Below are 17840 nucleotides of genomic sequence, written 5' to 3' on the forward strand. Positions count from 1 at the left end.
CTCTCCTTTCTTACTAAGAAATATTGACTGGAATGCACAGGTTTTGTGGTATTTGCAGTAAACGGTGAGCTAAGATGGATGGTCCTTTATCCTTTTCCTACCCAGATGCCAAAGAGATGAATTAGTAGAGCTGGTGAGGAGTTCTTCTGTGATTTTTTTTTTTTTTATTGGAAAATACTGATTCATTGGAACTGAAAATTTTTGCAGGAAAGGATCAAATTTGATGCCTTTTCAATGGAAAAATGTTGACATTTTTTAAAACGAAAAATTCTAGTTTTCTGGTTTGAAATGACTTTTTGCTTAGCCCTTTAATCTAATTATAGTCAATTATATATATAGCCACCTCAAACCCCATTTGAAATATTTCAGTTGACCTGAACCAATAATGTTTTAGGATTTTCATTTCACAAAAAGTTTTCAAGATTGACTTTTCATCCAATTCAGTACAGGAAAAATTTTCAAAATCTTGAAATATTTCATGAGATCCAAAAACCTTTCCCTGGGCAGCTCTATTCATTAGTAGTATTCTTTCAATTTATAAAAAGCATGAAAGAGAAGCCTAGCATCCTATGTGATGTAAATTACAAGGGGAAAAATTCTCCCCAAACTCTCTTCCTAATAAATCTCACTTCCTCTTCATGCCCCTCCCTCCTCCCAAAGCCCAAGTAAATAGATACGTTTTGCTGCATTCCCTGAAAGTCAGAAGACCCAGGCCGTTCTGGACCAAGTGAGGAGCAGGGTTCAAAACGGGGAGCCCCTCATGGAGACTGTTCCACAGCCAGCACCCTCTTTTTTAAATTGAAGGGACTCTGGTCTGTGCATCTCCATTGATTGTAGCATGACATGGGGAGAGAGGTGGTCTCTCACACAGCTAGGTCCCAAGCGAGTTAGGGCTTTATAGGTCAAAGCCAACACCTTAAACTCCCCCAAGAAGCCAGTAGGCAGCCAGTGCAGATCCTGATGCACAGAAGTCAGGTGCTCAAACTGAGACATTACTTGAAAAGCAGATTGCGGTGTTCTGCAACACGGCAAGGATCTTACTGCATAGCCCCACGTGGAACACACTGCAGCAATCCATGCTTAGGCTGCATCAGTAGCACAGCTGCTTCCATATTTCCAATAGGATGCTTGTCATGATTAGTTCACTCTGTGGATTAAATGTCAGTGAAATTTCACATATTAAAGAAACACAGCATTCCTTTAGTTCAATAAAACAAAGACACACAATCACACACAGAACATCGGAAACAATTACTAGGTCAAATGTAGTTTTCCAGCAGCAGTGAGGAGATTAAATTAAAGGCTTCCGCCAGGAAAGAGTCTCTGGCATGTTGTTTCTGGTAGATTGGAAACTCTTCGAGGCAGGGACTGTCCCACTCTGTATGGTTTTTACTATACCTTGCTCACAGGGGTATGGACTGTCCTGAAAGATAGTTCCCAGCCACACTGAAAGTTAGAGTAGTGCAGCGAATACTGGACTAGGACTCACAGACCTTAAGGCCAGAAGGGACCATCATGATCATCTAGTCTGACCAATGCAGGCCACAGGCCCTCACCCCCCACTCCTATAATAGACCCACAGTGGTGCAAGCAGAATTCATTTCTTACCAGTATGCTGCAGGGAAGACCATGTGACCCCCCATGTGACTTCTCCCTGTCCTACCCCCAGCCCGGGGCTCCGCACTCTCCCCCTCCCCTCCCCATGATCCATGCCACGTTACCGAGGGGTGGAGGAAGGGTGGCTGGGCGGGCTCTTTCCTCCTCCCGCTGCACCAGAGACTTCTGAACTGCAGGGCTCTCCTGGGAATTGAAGCGGCGAAAGGAGCAGAATGTGGGAACTGCCCCCAGCCCTGTCCTCCTGCGGGGCTGCTGTACAGACCCCAGACAGGACTCAGGAGATGCAGCTGTGTGGAAGGGCTGGGGGCGGGGCTGGGGAGCAGTACAGCCGTGCTGGAGGAGCTGCTGGAGTGGGGTCACTCAGCGGCCCCATATCCTGCTCCTCCTGTTTTTCTGGTATAGTGTAACAGCTATAAATACCTTACTGGTACAGTGTATTGTATTGTACTGCCTTACTTGTACCACTGTAGACCCATAACAGCTGGCTGAGTTACTGAAGTCCTCAAATCTTGATTTAAAGAGTTCAAGTTACAGAGAATCCACCATTTACACTACTTCAAACCAGCAAGAGACCCAGGCCCCATGCTGGAGAGGAAGGTAAAAAACCCCAGGGTCTCTGCTAATCTGATTCAGGGGAAAATTCCTTCCTGACCCGCAAATATGGCAATAAGTTAGACCCCGAGCACATGGGCAAGACCCACTAACCAGACACTTCAGAAAGAATTCTCCGTAGTAACACAGAGTATTTCCCCATCTAGTGTCCCATCTCAGGCCATTGGAGATATCTGCTAATAGCAATTGTGGCTGGGCTATATGCCATTGTAGGCAATCTCATCATACCATCCCCTCCAGAAACTTATCATGCTCAGTCTTAACGATCTAGGTTCTGTTCCAAAACTCTGCCACTGACCTGCTGTGTGACCTCGGAGGAGTCACGACACTTAGCTGTACCTCTGTTCCCTTCACTCTGTGTCCGTGATGTCTACTTAGACTGTAGCGGGCATGACTTTTCTTGTACTCTGTGTTTATACAGTATCTAGCACAATGGGCCCCCAATCTTGATTGGAACCTAGCCACTACTGTAATGCAATTAGTAAATAATAACAATAATTAAATCCTAGAAGAAACACCCAATTTATAACAATCCAAACAGCTTGTTCTCCAAGATGGTGTTTTCACAGTATAGGCCCTATACAGCTGCTGCACCAGGAGCGGAGTTCTATTAACTTTCAAATGGTGATTACTAAAAGAAGCTGTGATACTGGATCATGTACATCATGTGGTATTATTATTGCCTTCCTTATAGGAACACACCTGGTTTCAGCTCTTGTGAGTGATGGATACAAATCCCCTGCTTATTTGCACCCTTCCGTAAAGATCTTTTGATGTAAAATCATAGTGGTATTATCTTATTTTAATGTTATTTTTTAATGTAATAGATTTGCTTTTTCCTTGTGCATGGGCCATTTACCCATCAGGGCTGTGAGTTTGCACCTTGGAACGATTTGCTGCCGTACTACTTGAGAATGCAGCCTCAGCCACGAGGCAAAGATTGGAATAAAGATTTATTCAAGGTTCAGAACAGCAGAGGTCTTCTAATCCATCTACAAAGGTATACGTGGTTTCTGGCTTATTTGTTTTACCCTGGTGTTAAATGCTCCATGAAGAACATACAGTACGTAAACAATTGGGGCGACCAGCTGCCAACACTTGGTAGCCCAGTTAGTATGACAGGCTACTGTACAGAGAGCAGGGGGGAAATAAATCCTCTTTTCAGATCTGTTATGTGGAAGAAGGGGAATACTGACAGCGAAAGAATGCATTGGAAACCCCTTCTTCAGCTATATGCCAGGGTTTAGAATGGAAAACGACGCTGCCCGGTGTGATATTGTTTCCATTCTGGGCACGGTTGTTAAATATAATATTAGCTTTACTGGACTCATCAGCTGTGGTTGCATTTCAACTATCTACCAATGTGATACATTTTCGGGAGGCGAGGGAGGTTAGGAAATAGGAAAACAGCTTTTTTCATTTTTTTTTTTTTTTACACATATCCCAACAGCACTGGGATATTATTAAATACAAAAGTGTAACCTATTTCTCAGAAGCATAACCATCTGTGTGTTCCAGAGATGGTGAAACATGTTTTGGGCAATTTCATACTCATTCGAACATTGTGATTTCAAATTTCCTCATGGAATTAAACCCCGTGTAGTTTCAGTTCCATTTATCCACAGTCGTACAGCAGTGGTGAAAGGCTGAGTGGCCTCTTCCCTTGTACGTCCAAAATGGAGAAGGTGAACTGAATGGGTGTGTGAAGAAAGCAGCAGATGCATTAGGAACATTATTAATAGGAAGTCAAATTAAGCATGTGTGTAAGGGGAGTGTGGGTGGGGCAGTGGAAGCAGCCTGGTTAATCACATAGGTCTGGAAATAGCAAAGAAAAAGTTTGGAAGTGACAGAAGAGGGATTTAGCAGCGGGCCGGGGGGGGGGGGGGGGGAAGAACAGGCAACAGCCCTGAGGAGGGATGGGGAGAGAGAGTGAGCTCTGGCTGCAGAGAGAGCATGTTTCTTTGGAAGCTGACAACAGAGAAAGACACAGGGTGGATAATATCTGTGTCTGGAACTTCTAGGGTTTAGTATCTAGGGTGCTGGGTGCAGTAACAAAAAATCTGCCCAGAAGAACGACCCCACGCAATTGCTGTAGAAATTAAGTTCAAACACTGAAGACGATGCAATCTGGTGCATTTTACAGATGCTTTTTATTGCCCCATTAATTAAGGGGATAATGTTTGTGGTGAAGGAGTAAGGAGCAATAAACTGCTTTTGTGAGTGATTAAAGAGAAGCCAGAACATTTGAAAGCGCAGAAGCAGTTTGAGAGCACACGCCAGCATTGGGACACATTAAAAACCCTCACAAAAGATGGCCAGGTGGGGATGCCCGATTTCATGTAGATTTAAAAGTTCGGTCACTTTGTTGGACTTCCCATTGATGTCACTGGTGACAAGGGAGCTTAACGTTAATAACCATTTGAGGACAGAAGCAAAAGTGAACTACTCTTTGAGGAAGTGGCCTGGATAGAAATAAAGTAGTACAATGTCACACAAAGGGGGTGATTTTGAGAAGTGGAGTCCCATTCTGCTACCAGAAGTATTTGTGTAAGCCAACATTTGCATTGCGATGAAGTGTAGGAACAATTCCTAGCACATTGACATGTAGGGGTTACACTTAGTCACTCACTCATCTACGTGGTGTGACTAGCTCCAGCAAAATTATTGCGCCTTCAAAATCAGAGGCCAGTGAGAAATCACAGCTGTAGCGTCACTGGAGTTTTCACTGTCCTGTGAAAAGCAACTGCTAGTATTTTTCTGGGCTGCAGTTAGCGGAGTTACTTCTCTTGAATTCAAATGATTACTAGAGCCAGGGCTGGCTCCAGGCACCAGCATTCCAAGCAGGTGCTTGGGGCGGCCCTGTGAAAGGGGCAGCCGTCCCTGTGCCGTCAGGGCGGCGTCTCGTCTTTCCGCGGCAGCGGCAATTCGGCGGCAGACCCTCCAATATCTCCTCTTAGATTAGTTGGCTCTAAAATATTGGAGGGCGCGCTGCATACTCATATTAAAGCTGGTTTGCTAGATGCACAGGAACAAAGACAAACATGAACAAGATCCTCAGCTGATGAAAATCAGCATAGTTCCAATGAAGGCAATGGCGTTACGCCAATCTACCCCAGCTACAGATCTGGCCTCATTCATATGGCGCATATATTCTACACAAATACGGAGCCTAATTCTCTGCCAGTGTAAAACCATTGACTTTCGTGGAGCTGCTCTTACGCACTTACTCAGGGCTGAATTTGGCCCATTACCTTAGTTAGATAATATGTTTTAAAACTGAACAGAATAAGAGGGGGAAATTGATTGGCCAGGAGAATGCCAGCAAAACCAAACAACCTTATAGTTTGGCCGATGCTGGCAATAATCTTGCTTCTTGAAAGGTGTAATAAAGGAAAACCCACTTTTTTTCAGTTTTGAAGACACTTCACTTTGTGCTGCAAAATGCTTTCAACGCAGGTAGATATTCAGGAAATAAAGCTGAACGGCGGAGCCTTGTATTATTGTATAAATTCTACTTAGTCACCTGGATGGGGGAGCAATTGCATATTTCACATTTGAATAAAATATCTTTAGATTTTTCTATTAGAATCATTACGGTATGGGTGGGTGAATATATCAATATTTGCAAAGCTCTGAGAGATTCTCCAATGACAGATGTTCTACAAGTGCAATGTATTATTATATACTATACACAGAGAGACATAACCGATATAGTAATGCGATCACTCATACTTATGATCATTAAGAATTATAACAACTCCTTTGGTTAACAGCTCTGTTCTGTCATTTCACATTTCTGTATAGATTCTGGACAGCACATAAGTCACCTTATTTCTAGGAGCATTTAATAATCAGACTAATCCTGGGAACAATTTTAAACTCCTAATAGCTCAGTAAACTAGACTGTGTAGGCACTTTATTCTCTGCATATTGTCAGTACAGGTAACACTCCATTTCTCATTTCATGAATGCATTTTATTGTTTTAAACTGAAACCCAGCATGTGTTTCCAACAGATTATCTCCATAATCATTTCCTTTTTGCTATGAAAATGATCTGAAAATTGTTCTTTGATGCAAGGGAAGAGTTCGCAAGGGCACGCTGTACAAAAGCTGGAATTGTGCAATTACCATTTGTAAAGAGAAACTGTTATCAAAGTAACTGCAGGGGACATCTCCAGGAATCCTCTTGGAGTCAGGAAATTTGAAACATACATTTTTCTAACATGAATTTCACTATAAACCCTTCTGAATAACGCATAAGATTTGATTTAACATCATAGTTAATTCTGATGTTCAGTCCCAGATAACAGGGGTTCTTAGGGCAGATTACCACACCTACACACCTTTTTAGCAACTGAACTGTGCAGTTGTTGCAAGTCTTTTGACGTCAAGGTGCCTTCTGTCTTTGAAGGATCCTCCCTAATGACAATGCTGAAGCATAACAGTCCGGCCAGGTCTACGCTATAAACTTACACTGGTATAACTACGTTGCTCAGGGATGTGAAAAATCGCAGCGGTACATAAACTATGCCCAACAGCATAGTTGCGTCTTCACTAAGGGCTTGGCTACACTTGCGAGTTAGAGCGCATTAAAGGAGCCCCGGGCGCACTAGCTCACTACCCGTCCACACTGGCAAGGCACGTAGAGCGCTCTGACTCAGCGGCTAGAGCGCTCCTGGTACTCCACCTCGGCGAGTGGAATAACGTTTGGTGTGCCCCTGCTGGAGTGCCGCGACGCCAGTGTGGACGCCCTGGTCTGTTAGTGCGCTCTGATCGGCCTCCAGAAGTGTCCCACAATGCCTGTTCTAGCCACTCTGGTCATCACTTTGAACTCTATTGCCCTGCCCTCAGATGACCAGCCGTCAGATCCGCCCTTTAAATTCTCTGGAACTTTTGAAAATCCCCTTCCTGTTTGCTCAGCAAGGCGTGGAGTGCTCTCAGCAAATCTTTCCAGGTGACCATGCCAGTATAGAGTAATGGCGAGGTGCTGGACCTCATCAGTGTTTCGGGGAAGGAAGCTGTCCAGTCCCAGCTGCACTCCAGCTGTAGGAATTACGATACCTTCGGGTAGATATCAAGGGACATGCTGGAAAGGGGCCATGACCGGGATGCACTGCAGTGTAGGGTTAAAGTGAAGAATGCCTTTGCAGAATGCCTACCGCAAAGCCTGTGAGGCAACCAGCCGCTCTGGTGCTGCCCCTGCAACCTGCCGTTTCTACAAAGAGCCGGACCCGATACTTGGGGGCGATCCCACCTCCAGTCTGAGTAGCACCATGGACACTTCAGAGCCCAGTTCAACAAGGCAGGAGGAAGAGGAGCAGCAAAGTGGGAGCGAGGGTGCTGAGGCGGAGGAAGACACCCCGGAATCCCTAAATGAATGCAGCCAGGAGCTGCTCTCAAGCCAGGAGGAAGGTAGCCGCTCGTGGCCACCGGTGCTTGGGGAAGGACAAACACCAGAGGAGATGCCCAGTAAGCGGCTTTTATTTTGGGAAGGAAGTTATTCGGTGCAGGCTCTTGGGGCGAGGAGGGTTAGGGCTGCATGCATGCCTAGATGCAGAACGGTGTTGATGTGCTCTCTCACATCGCAGTAACTGGCCTCAGTGATCTCTTCAAAGGTCTCATCCAGAACTTGGGCAATGCGCTTGCACAGTTTTCTCGGGAAAGCCACTGTGGTCCTTGTCCCAGTAAGGCTAACTTGTCTGTGCCACTGTGCCGTGAGGAAGGCTGAGTATGATAACAGGACAAACGCAAATCTGTGATTGTACCGTTCCCCAGCCCACCCCCTTGCCCTTTCTGTTTCCCAAGCAGTTGTGTTTCTTTTCAATAAATGGATTTTTTGGCTTTGAAAACATTCTTTATTATTACATAAAGTAAAAGATACCTTAGCCCAGGAAAGCAACAGGCATGGCCAGTCAGCATAGCAAACACAGATTCCTACTAACATTGGAACCACTGCACTTCACTCTTGTGCAGGGCACCAGAAATTACTGGTGGCTTTCAGCCTCAAATTGCTCCCTCAAGGCAGCCCTAATCCTCGCAGCCCCGCGCTGGGCCCCTCCAATAGCCCTGCTCTCTGGCTGTTCAAATTCAGCCTCCAGGTGTTGAACCTACGAGTTCCATGCCTGAGTGTATCGTTCACCCTTCCCTTCACAAATGTTATGGAGGGTACAGCACGCAGATACAACCGCAGGGATGCTGTCATCGGCTAGGTCCAGCTTCCCATACAGAGAGCGCCAGCAGCCCTTTAAACGGCCAAAAGCACACTCCACAGTCATTCTGCACCGGCTCAGCCTGTTGCTGAACTGCTCCTTGCCGCTGTCAAGGCTCCTTGTGTAGGGTTTCAGGAGCCACGGCATTAACGGGTAAGCAGGGTCTCCAAGGATCACAATGGGCATTTTGACTTCCCCTGTGGTGATCTTCTGATCTGGGAAAAAAGTCCCGGCTTGCAGCTTCCTGAACAGGCCAGTGTTCTGAAAGATGAGTGTGTCATGCACCTTTCCGGGCCAGCCTGCGTTAATGTCAATGAAACGCCCACGGTGATCCACAAACGCCTGGAGAACGATAGAGAAATACCCCTTCCAATTAATGTACTCGGAGGCTAAGTGGGCTGGTGCCAGAATTGGAATATGTGTGCCATCTATCGCCCCTCCGCAGTTAGGGAAACGCATTTGTGCAAAGCCATCCACAATGTCATGCACGTTACCCAGAGTCACGGTTCTTCTGAGCAGGATGTGATTAATGGCCCTGCAAACTTGCATCAACACAATTGCAACGGTCGACTTTCCCACTCCAAACTGGTTAACGACCGATTGGTAGCTGTCTGGAGTTGTCAGCTTCCAGGTTGCAATAGCCACCCGCTTCTCCACCGTCAGGGCAGCTCTCAATCTCGTATCCTTGTGCCTCAGGGTGGGGGCGAGCTCCTCACACAGTCCCATGAAAGTGGCTTTTCTCATCCGAAAGTTCTGTAGCCACTGCTCATCATCCCAGACTTGTATGACGATGTGATCCCACCACTCAGTGCTTGTTTCCCGAGCCCAAAAGCAGTGTTCCACGGTGATGAGCATGTCCGTGAATGTCACAAGCAAACTCGTGTCATATGCGTTACTCGAGTCGATATGCTCGTCGAAGCCCTCATTGTCACTTTGGATCATAAGGAATAACTCGACTGCCAAACGTGACGTGCTGGTGAAACTCGTCAGCATACTCCTCAGCAGTTCGGGCTCCATTCCCGCAGACCAAAAGGGAAGACAGAGCGCGCAGTACAAAAACTGTTGAAAGATGGCACCAAATGTGGACGGAAGCACAGGGATTGCTGGGGTGCAAAGCGATGCATCATGGGGCATTGGCACAGGACCCAGAATGCCCCCCTGGCTCCCTTACCATAAGCCACAGCGCCAGAATGGGAAGAGGTGCTCTGTGGGATAGCTGCCCATTATGCACCTCTCCCAATGCCACTGCAAGTGCTGCAAATGTGGCCACGGCAGCGCGCTTGCAGCTGACAGTGTGAACACACGGCAGCGCTTTCCCTGCTGCGCTCTCCGAAGGCGGATTTAACTCACAGCGCTCTACATCTGCAAGTGTCGCCAGGCCCTAAAGCTCTACAGCAGCACAGCTGCACCGATGCAGCATTTTAAGTGTAGACCTGCCCAAAGTCAGTGAATGGCTGGGAGGGGGTAGAGCCAGCTATCACCTACCCCACTTTTCACTGCTGCCAGCTGAGAAAAAGTGACTAGAAGCGGGCATGTACCATCAGCAGCGTGAACACTGGTCATAATCAGGAACAGTATTACATTTTCTAAGCAATATCAAATTGTTCAAACTGTGGGATATCGTATGATCTTGTTCATAGAAATGAAACAATCCTGGAATCAGAAACTCCATTCTGTACTTCAGTTGGTAAATGACAGAAGCCAGCGATCTCTGAAAAATGATCATTTACAAAGACTAAAAGGAAAAACTGGTGTTTGGTATGTGACAAATATGTAAAACAGATTCACTCTTTAAATCGCTCTTGGTGCCTACGAGCAGATAAAGTAGCTAAAGCCATGCACACTGCAGGTACTTTTACTTGTTGCTAGGCACCAGCCACTGATTCACACAGTAAGAGATCAGTTTCTGAGCCACACAGTCAAAGATCAGCCAAATGATGTAGCATATACCAAATCCACCTTTGTAGGAGGCAGTGGACCTCTGGGGAACAGAAAACTAATGCAAGGAGTCAGAAAAAAAAACAACTTTCCTCTAGACCCAGTGCTTCTCAAGCTATCTGATGTGGGGGACTGGCAATTTTTTTCCCCAGCAGACTGGCAGCCGATGGCTCGCGGACTGGCACCGGTCCGCGGGCCACCACTTTGGAGTAGCACTGCGCTAGGGTGAATTGCTGCTGAGTTAGCAATCTATTCTGGCTAGGGCTCTGCTTTCACTATGCTGTAACTGATACTGGGATACTTCTGTCACTGTTTTCTAGAGCTGTACAAAAAGAGAGCCAGAGAATGTGGTGAAATCCTAGCCCCACGGAAGTCAAAGGCAGAGCTCCCGTTGTCTTCAGCAGAGTCAGGATTCACCCCAAGGTGTTTTGGTACGGTATTTTGCCTAGACTCCTCTCTACTTAAATCACTGATCAGTGCAACGTTCCCCAATGTTTGAAAACCATTAGTACTGTACTGGAAGTGCCATTTTGCTCAGCTGGATTTTGGAAAAATCTGAATGATAACATTTTATACTTCTATAGTAATTCTCAGCCAGTAATCTCAAAGCACTCTAAAAAAAGCAGGCATTTTTTTTTTTTTTTTAACTCAAGGAGAAATGGAGACTTAGAAAGGTGAAATAACTGCCACTGGATAGCTCTCTCACTCTGGGCAAGAGATGGTATTAGAAAGTAGGTTTTCTAATTCCCAGTTTCATGCACTGGCCTGTAGGCCAAGTTCCTCCGATATAAATGTTTGGTGCCGATTCACAGAATAGTTATCTTCAAATTGCTGTGCTGTACTGCACTGCACAGCAATGTATTTGTCTTAACAATTTATGACATAAAACAGAGACTGAACACATTTCCTCCTTTGCAACCTCATTTTCCTGAAAGTGCAACAACATTAAATTCATAAACTCATCTTAATTATTCTCTTTATACTGTGCAACATTTTATACGTAAGTAGCAAAGTCATGCCAAACTGGCCACTTGATACCCGATGAAGTGGGGTTTAGGCCACAAAAGCTTATGCCCAAATAAATTTGTTCGTCTCTACGGTGCCACAAGTATGCCTTGTTTTTTTTTTTAACAAAGAACAGACATTTAACAATAGATATTTAAAAGCCCAAATTTTGTTTTTATTGAAACACTTGATGAATTAAGAGAAAATTACACCACAATTTAAATTTAAATTTTAAAAGGATGTGACATACAGTACAGCTTGTTCTATAGCTTTTTGATTATTTACATTTTAATAATTTCCTTTTATAGCCTTATGCTGTACATGACATCTACTGGGCAAACACAGGACTGACATAGTTCGATGGGTACTCTCTCCTATTTTCTCTAAACTGCCAAAAAGAATAAATCACTACTTGCTCTCTCACACAAGGATTTGGAAGCCTGCATCTGTTAGACAGGCAGATAGATACTTAGTAGCTATCAAGAGGAGAGACTGGAAGCACAAGCCCCCAGTTAGCTAGAACCGCTAGAAGGAAAAGGGTTGCTTTGTTTTTGAAGGTGAAGGGATAACCAAACTGGTCTCCACGGATCATTGTCTTTACTATATCCTGAAGGGTACGTCTACTTCAGCAGCTTTGTATGGAAGCAGGAGAAGCAGACGTTTGGGAAAATACTGCTTACTTTGGTCACCACTACTTCAGTCCCTTTTGCTGTTACAACGACAACATCCGTATCCTGTTCCACTAATGATCAGTAGCAGACAGAGGGAGCAGAACTGTAAAGTGGTATTCAAATACAAGTATCTAGAGATAAAACACAGAAACTCCCCCTTACATTACTATGGCTAATTATTCCCACTGGGATTAATGTCATCCCACTGATAACACACACTAGATTAGATAAAAGTGCCATCAGGAGTATTTTCCAGGGTTCAGGGTGGGTTAAGGTTTTCTTTCTTTCTCTCTCTCTTTTTTTTGGGGGTGTGTGTGCGTGTGTGGGAGAGACTGATTTTAGGAGCAGATTTCTAACAACTCAAAAAACTTGAAGAGCATACAGCAAATAATGAAAACATTCAATGCCTTTTTCAAACAAGGTTTTCTTACATTCTGTATTAACTATATACTGATACAGACAGAAATTCTTTAAAAATAAAAACACAAATTACTTGATTTTCAAAAGCTCAAGAGTGCTTGTGTAATTTTCCACTTAGTTTGCACGTGCAATTACAATGGTTGGACAGGCATACTAGATATTTAAAAGCACAGAGACAGATGTATGCATAACCTAACTGACACTGGCAAATACTTTGGTTTTCATGGTAATTGCACATAAACGCAGACACAAGTGCACACTCTTTTTGTGCGTGTGGGAATGAGTGCCTGAAATTCTGAAAAATTGATCTATAATTTGTATATATTTGAAGACTTCAAAAGAAACTTTTTCCAGAGGGAAAAATTGCCTATATAGCCCTACTGCAAGAAGGGGTATGATGGTCCAGAAGTTATGGCCCAAGTGATGACTTAGCATCGCCCTAGAAAAAAATGCCACAAAGTAGGAAACTTCAGGATGCTTAAATGAATGACAGTCTTATCTACTGTTATGAATTTTTAAACTAACAAATATTTAACAATTGCTAAAGATTATGAAAAGAGGAAAGTTTATGCCACTTTGACCTGTAGGTTTGTGAATGTTTATATACACACATCCACATACAAACAGTATCGGTAAGCATATTTCCCTTAACATCTTTGATATCTGCAAAATCATGGTGATGCAAAATTGAAAAAAGGATTTTGCTCTGTATATGAAATACACTTGTTTCTGTAAAATCCTGTGTATAGTAAATTCTCATAGGTTTATATGTGAAGATTTTTGCTAAGGTAGGCATATTCCTTTTCCCTTTTTGTGAACATTAAGGTAAGATATCACCAGGTACTGTTCGTGAACTGAAGATCTTGGAGTAGAAATCTATCAGTAATTCAGTGAAGAGATTTAGAGGATTCAAAGCACTCAGGGAAGAAGCTCCTTCAGGCGGCCAGATTAAATTCAACCCAAAGACACATGCCAGGTTGGATCCAGTCATTTTGTTATAAATACTCTCCTGGGATACCTGGAAAAAAACATACATACCACCAAAAGTGACAAATGCAAGCAACGTGAAGGGCCAAATTCCACATGGAGCGCCTGGCGTGAATATTCTATAACCACAGGGCCTAAATGGATCCTGAAAGGTTAGCCCACCTCGAGGTTGAGCACATAGTAGCTATGCAGTTGCCCAGCCCAAGCCCCACCTCAAGGCTGAGTCCACAGCTCAGCCAGGTGCTGAGGAATGGCATTGGGGAGTCACTAAAAAAGCAGAGTGCTTCCCCAATCCCATGACAGGAGGCTGATTAATAGCTAGTGGCATAGGAAGGCCATGCAGCCATAAATAGGGTTTTACCAGTTGATGACTCGGAGAATACAGGTTCTATTGGACCAAAGATCACAATAGTCCCCCCATTGTAACTTGAGGGGAAATAAGGACAGTGACACCACTCCCAATCTCCCTCCAAAATCTAATCTTTCTTGGTTAGAAGGTAAGGACACCCCCTTGTGAAAAGGTAGCAGTAAGCCTGGGGGTTACTGCAGCTATGAGACCTAGCTGCCAGGAGTGAGAAGGACCAGGATTCATGGAGGGCAGCTTGGCATTGCATAAGTTCTAAGGATCCTCCACCTGAGAAAGCAGATATTGATCCCGTCTGGTGGCTTTCCATACACAACCCAGTTTTCCTCCCTTGAGTTGACATGGCTACAGCGCTCAGGGGTGTGAAAAATGCACATCCCTGAGAGTCGTAGCTCCACCAACCTAACCCTCAGTGTAGATGCAGCTAGGTTGACAGAAGAATGCTTCCATCAGCCTAGCTACTGTCAGCCAGGGAGTTGGAATTCCTAAAGTGATGGAAAAACCTCTTCTGTCACTGTAGTCTGCATCTATATTACAGGGTAACAGTGGCATAGCCACGGCATTGTAGCTATGCTGCTATAGTGCCCACACTGCAGACCTGGACGCAGTATTGATCTGTCCAGTGAAGAGCCTGCTTACTCAGCCATCTGGGGCTTATGTGCCCCTTACCACCACATAAACCAAACTCAAGATTTAGCCTCAAACTGCGTAATTGCAAACTAGCCTGCATGTCATGCTGTAAAGAGGAAAACAACCCATTTCCTGACAAACAAATTGAATTATGTATTCATTAACAAGGCTGTGTTGTAAATTTTTTGCCCTATTTTTATAACTGGAGCCCAAAAAAGTGCTTCTGCAAAATAATTTGCACACATATAAGCAGTTTTTGGAGCCCGCTTAGCTCATCTATTCATGCATAAATCAACTTAATGCACGTGCCAATGGAAACTTGTACATACCAAATACTCGTTTGTGCATGCACACACATTTTGTGAACTCAGCTGAGCATCCATGCATGTAAATCTTTTGTGGGCACCATTTAGGGCCTGAGTCTTGAAAACACGGCTTGTTTTCCCCTTGTTATTTGTATTGTGGTAATGCCTAGATACCTCAATTGTGGGACATTGTGCTAGCTGCTGTACAAAAATGCAACATTTTCCACTACTCAGATTTGCTCTTAGTGGTAAGGTACTGCTGTTGCCCAAAATGATCATTTTCTAGCAGCCTGAGATATTCCTGAGTGGGGAATAGACAGTTTGCTCCTTTTTCAGTATGCTGGGCTCATTATGGAAGGAATCATTTACTGCTAGTCTAAGGTCAAAGGACTTGGAGCCATTCCCATAACTCAGGTCTTTTACTGCTGTTGGAATCACATTGTCTTGTTGTAGTGTCCCTTGGTCACAAGAAGATCGGTCGTTAAGTAAGGGGGTAGAGACTGCATAGCAAAGTGTTGGTCTTTTGCTGAGAAGCTTGAATCAAATTTACCATCTTTAAAAACTGTCTCGTGATTACATTTCATCCCATTTCATAAAATTACCACAAGTACCTCTTACACTACTCAAGGCTGAACTTGTGAGGGAATTAAATTACCTCTTATATGTAAGAAGGGTGATGGTCACAAGCAAAAACTGGGATTATTGGAAGAGCAGTGTGTTCAAGTTTGAATTATGGCTGCTTGCATAGCACACCTGACCTATGATGAATAGAAATCTCCAGCTTCCAGGTTGTTTCACATTCCCTTGACCTTTATGAATGCAAATACTCCCTCAAACGTGAAAGATTAAAAGCTACAGATCAGCAAAAATTGCAGATCTGAGTGCTAATATCAACTTGACTCTGTGCTTTACATAACAAGGCACACTCAAAAATAAATGCTATGTTCTGTTGCCCAATTATAGAAAACACTATGTAGTACTTTTGCACACCTCATTAACACCTCAAGTGTTCAGCTCTTAAGAAGTGCGTCGAGATGGTGCATCTAGTATTGGAACAAAGGCACTTACACGATTCATAACACTGAGGAGAGATCAGTTGCTGAAATAATAGCAAATGACGTGAGGATTTTTATAATAGCTTTTGGAGTTCAGTTAAGTAATGATAAATGAACATGTAGGTATGAAAGATACTCACTAGTTTTGTCTGGGTCAGGGTTGGATCAGTGTGTTTCCTTTAATACTGCTTTTTGGTGGGGTTTTGCTATAAAGAGGCATTAAAATAACTTGTTTCTGAAACGTGGCTCACAAGCCCTGAGGACCAATTCGTCAGATGGTATAAATCAGCAATGTGCCTGAGAATTCCACGGGATTTGTGAGTGCCCAGCACTCTGAAAATCAGCCTGCTTTACTTAGGTGCCTCATAAATATGTATGAAGGGGCTTAAATTTAAGCATCCAGGCTTGAAAAGGTCAGCCCAGAAAGATGGCAAATTGGGCAGCAGGAAGGGAGATTGCATTGCTGCTACTATTGCTATATTTCTCTTCTGTGAATAAACAGATGACTTTGGACTCCAGGGGCTACTGATCCAACACCTTTCTCAGGCACTAAAGGCTTTACAGGCTTGCTTATTTTATCGCTGGGGGAGGGAAGACATCATTTTCGAGCTTTTTCTAAAAAGGTATTTCACACAAAAAGGGAAAGTAAAAAAAAAAAATAAAAAAATCAAAAGCACTAGAAATGTGGAAATGTCCCTTTTAAACACATGAGCAAGCGTGTGGTTTTATGTCTATTTAGACCGTGGTTTCAGTGATTTATACAGAGTTTTATACTGACGTTATCATTGAGGTCATTGTTCAACTCTGGCTTTTATTAGAAGTGGAGATATATTGCAGCCTGAAGCTGCTGCATTGACAATTAATGCACAACATCCTTTTTGCATTTCTCCAACTCTTCCAATTCTTTTTCTTTTCTTTTAAATGTTGAATTTTGCAAAAACAGACTTTTACAAAAAGTCTGCCAGAATTATGGGAATTTTGCCTGTACTCACCATATGAAGGAAGCATATCAAGTATTTCAGAACAACATAATTGTGCTCAGGAAGTCCTTGGATTACTTGTTTACAGCTCGTCACTCGTAAACTACTTTCCACACCTGTAATATCAAGGTCATATGTAATCTAATCCAATAGGCATCAAAATATAGATAAGGTTGCAATTTTCTTTTTAGGACAATTTATAAACTCAGTGACACCTGCAAAAATCTGATGAAGTTACTTTGGATTTACATCTCTGTAAGTGAGAGCTGAATTCAGCTCAATCTGTGTACACTACTTCTCTTTATTGGGATATGTGATGGGGCAGCTGCCCCTCACTGGCAGAAAAGGGATTAAAAGCAGCCCTAGGGAGGCTGCACTGGAGGTGGCCAATTAGAAAGGGGTTGAAGGGAACAGCCAATCAGGGCCAGGCAGGCCAATATAAAAAGGGAGCTGCAGGGCTGAGGAGCACAGTTTTCTGCTGGGAGCCCAGGGAGGAAGGATGGACTGTGTCTCTGGAGGGCTGAGAGAACTGCCAGCACCATGGACACAGCAGTGCTGCTAGCAGGGACTTGGGGAGCAAGAGACAGTTTCCTGGCTGGTTGCTGGGGTTTGCAGGCTGAGGCAAGGACAATGAGGATACTGGGGCCACAAGGAAGTGGCCAGACAATTTGGTGCAGTAGCCAATGAGGAAAGTGGCTGAACAGTGGACTGCAGGTCCCCCGGAAGCGGGGAGCACAGTGTGTGGCATGGATGGAGGGCTGTGTCACTGAAGAGGATGCTGTGGTCCTTGGAGAGATGTGGGTTCTGGAGCAGGAGTGATGGTGAGGCACCACCCAAAGAGGGTGCACTAACATGCAGAGCTAATTCCCAAGACAGCCAGCAGGAGGTGCTGGAATGGTGAGTTGCACCCTGTTACAGGATAATAATTAGTGACATGCCTTTGGATTGCGAAGACACTTTCAACTGAGATTTTCAAAGCATCTTCCAAGTATTAATTAAGCCTCGCACCATCCTTGTGAGGTAGGCAGGGATTATGATGCCCATTT

At 44.2% G+C, this 17840-nt stretch overlaps 1 protein-coding gene across 2 annotated transcripts in view; it reads right to left on the minus strand.

Annotated features, from left to right (window-relative positions):
- Positions 1–10974: 10974 nt before the first annotated feature.
- Positions 10975–17840, minus strand: part of ARHGAP8 (Rho GTPase activating protein 8) — a 132437-nt gene continuing 125571 nt past the window's right edge. For both annotated transcript variants that reach the window (XM_074936570.1, XM_074936580.1), the window contains 2 exons: positions 16807–16910; positions 10975–13491 (listed from right to left, as the gene is read on the minus strand). In XM_074936570.1, the coding sequence (XP_074792671.1) occupies positions 13294–13491; positions 16807–16910 (302 nt within the window). In that variant the 3' untranslated portion in view covers positions 10975–13293. The remainder of the gene's footprint in view (positions 13492–16806; positions 16911–17840) is intronic.

This window comes from Natator depressus, chromosome 1 (assembly GCF_965152275.1).
Source record: "Natator depressus isolate rNatDep1 chromosome 1, rNatDep2.hap1, whole genome shotgun sequence".
In the NCBI taxonomy this organism is placed as follows: domain Eukaryota; kingdom Metazoa; phylum Chordata; order Testudines; family Cheloniidae; genus Natator; species Natator depressus.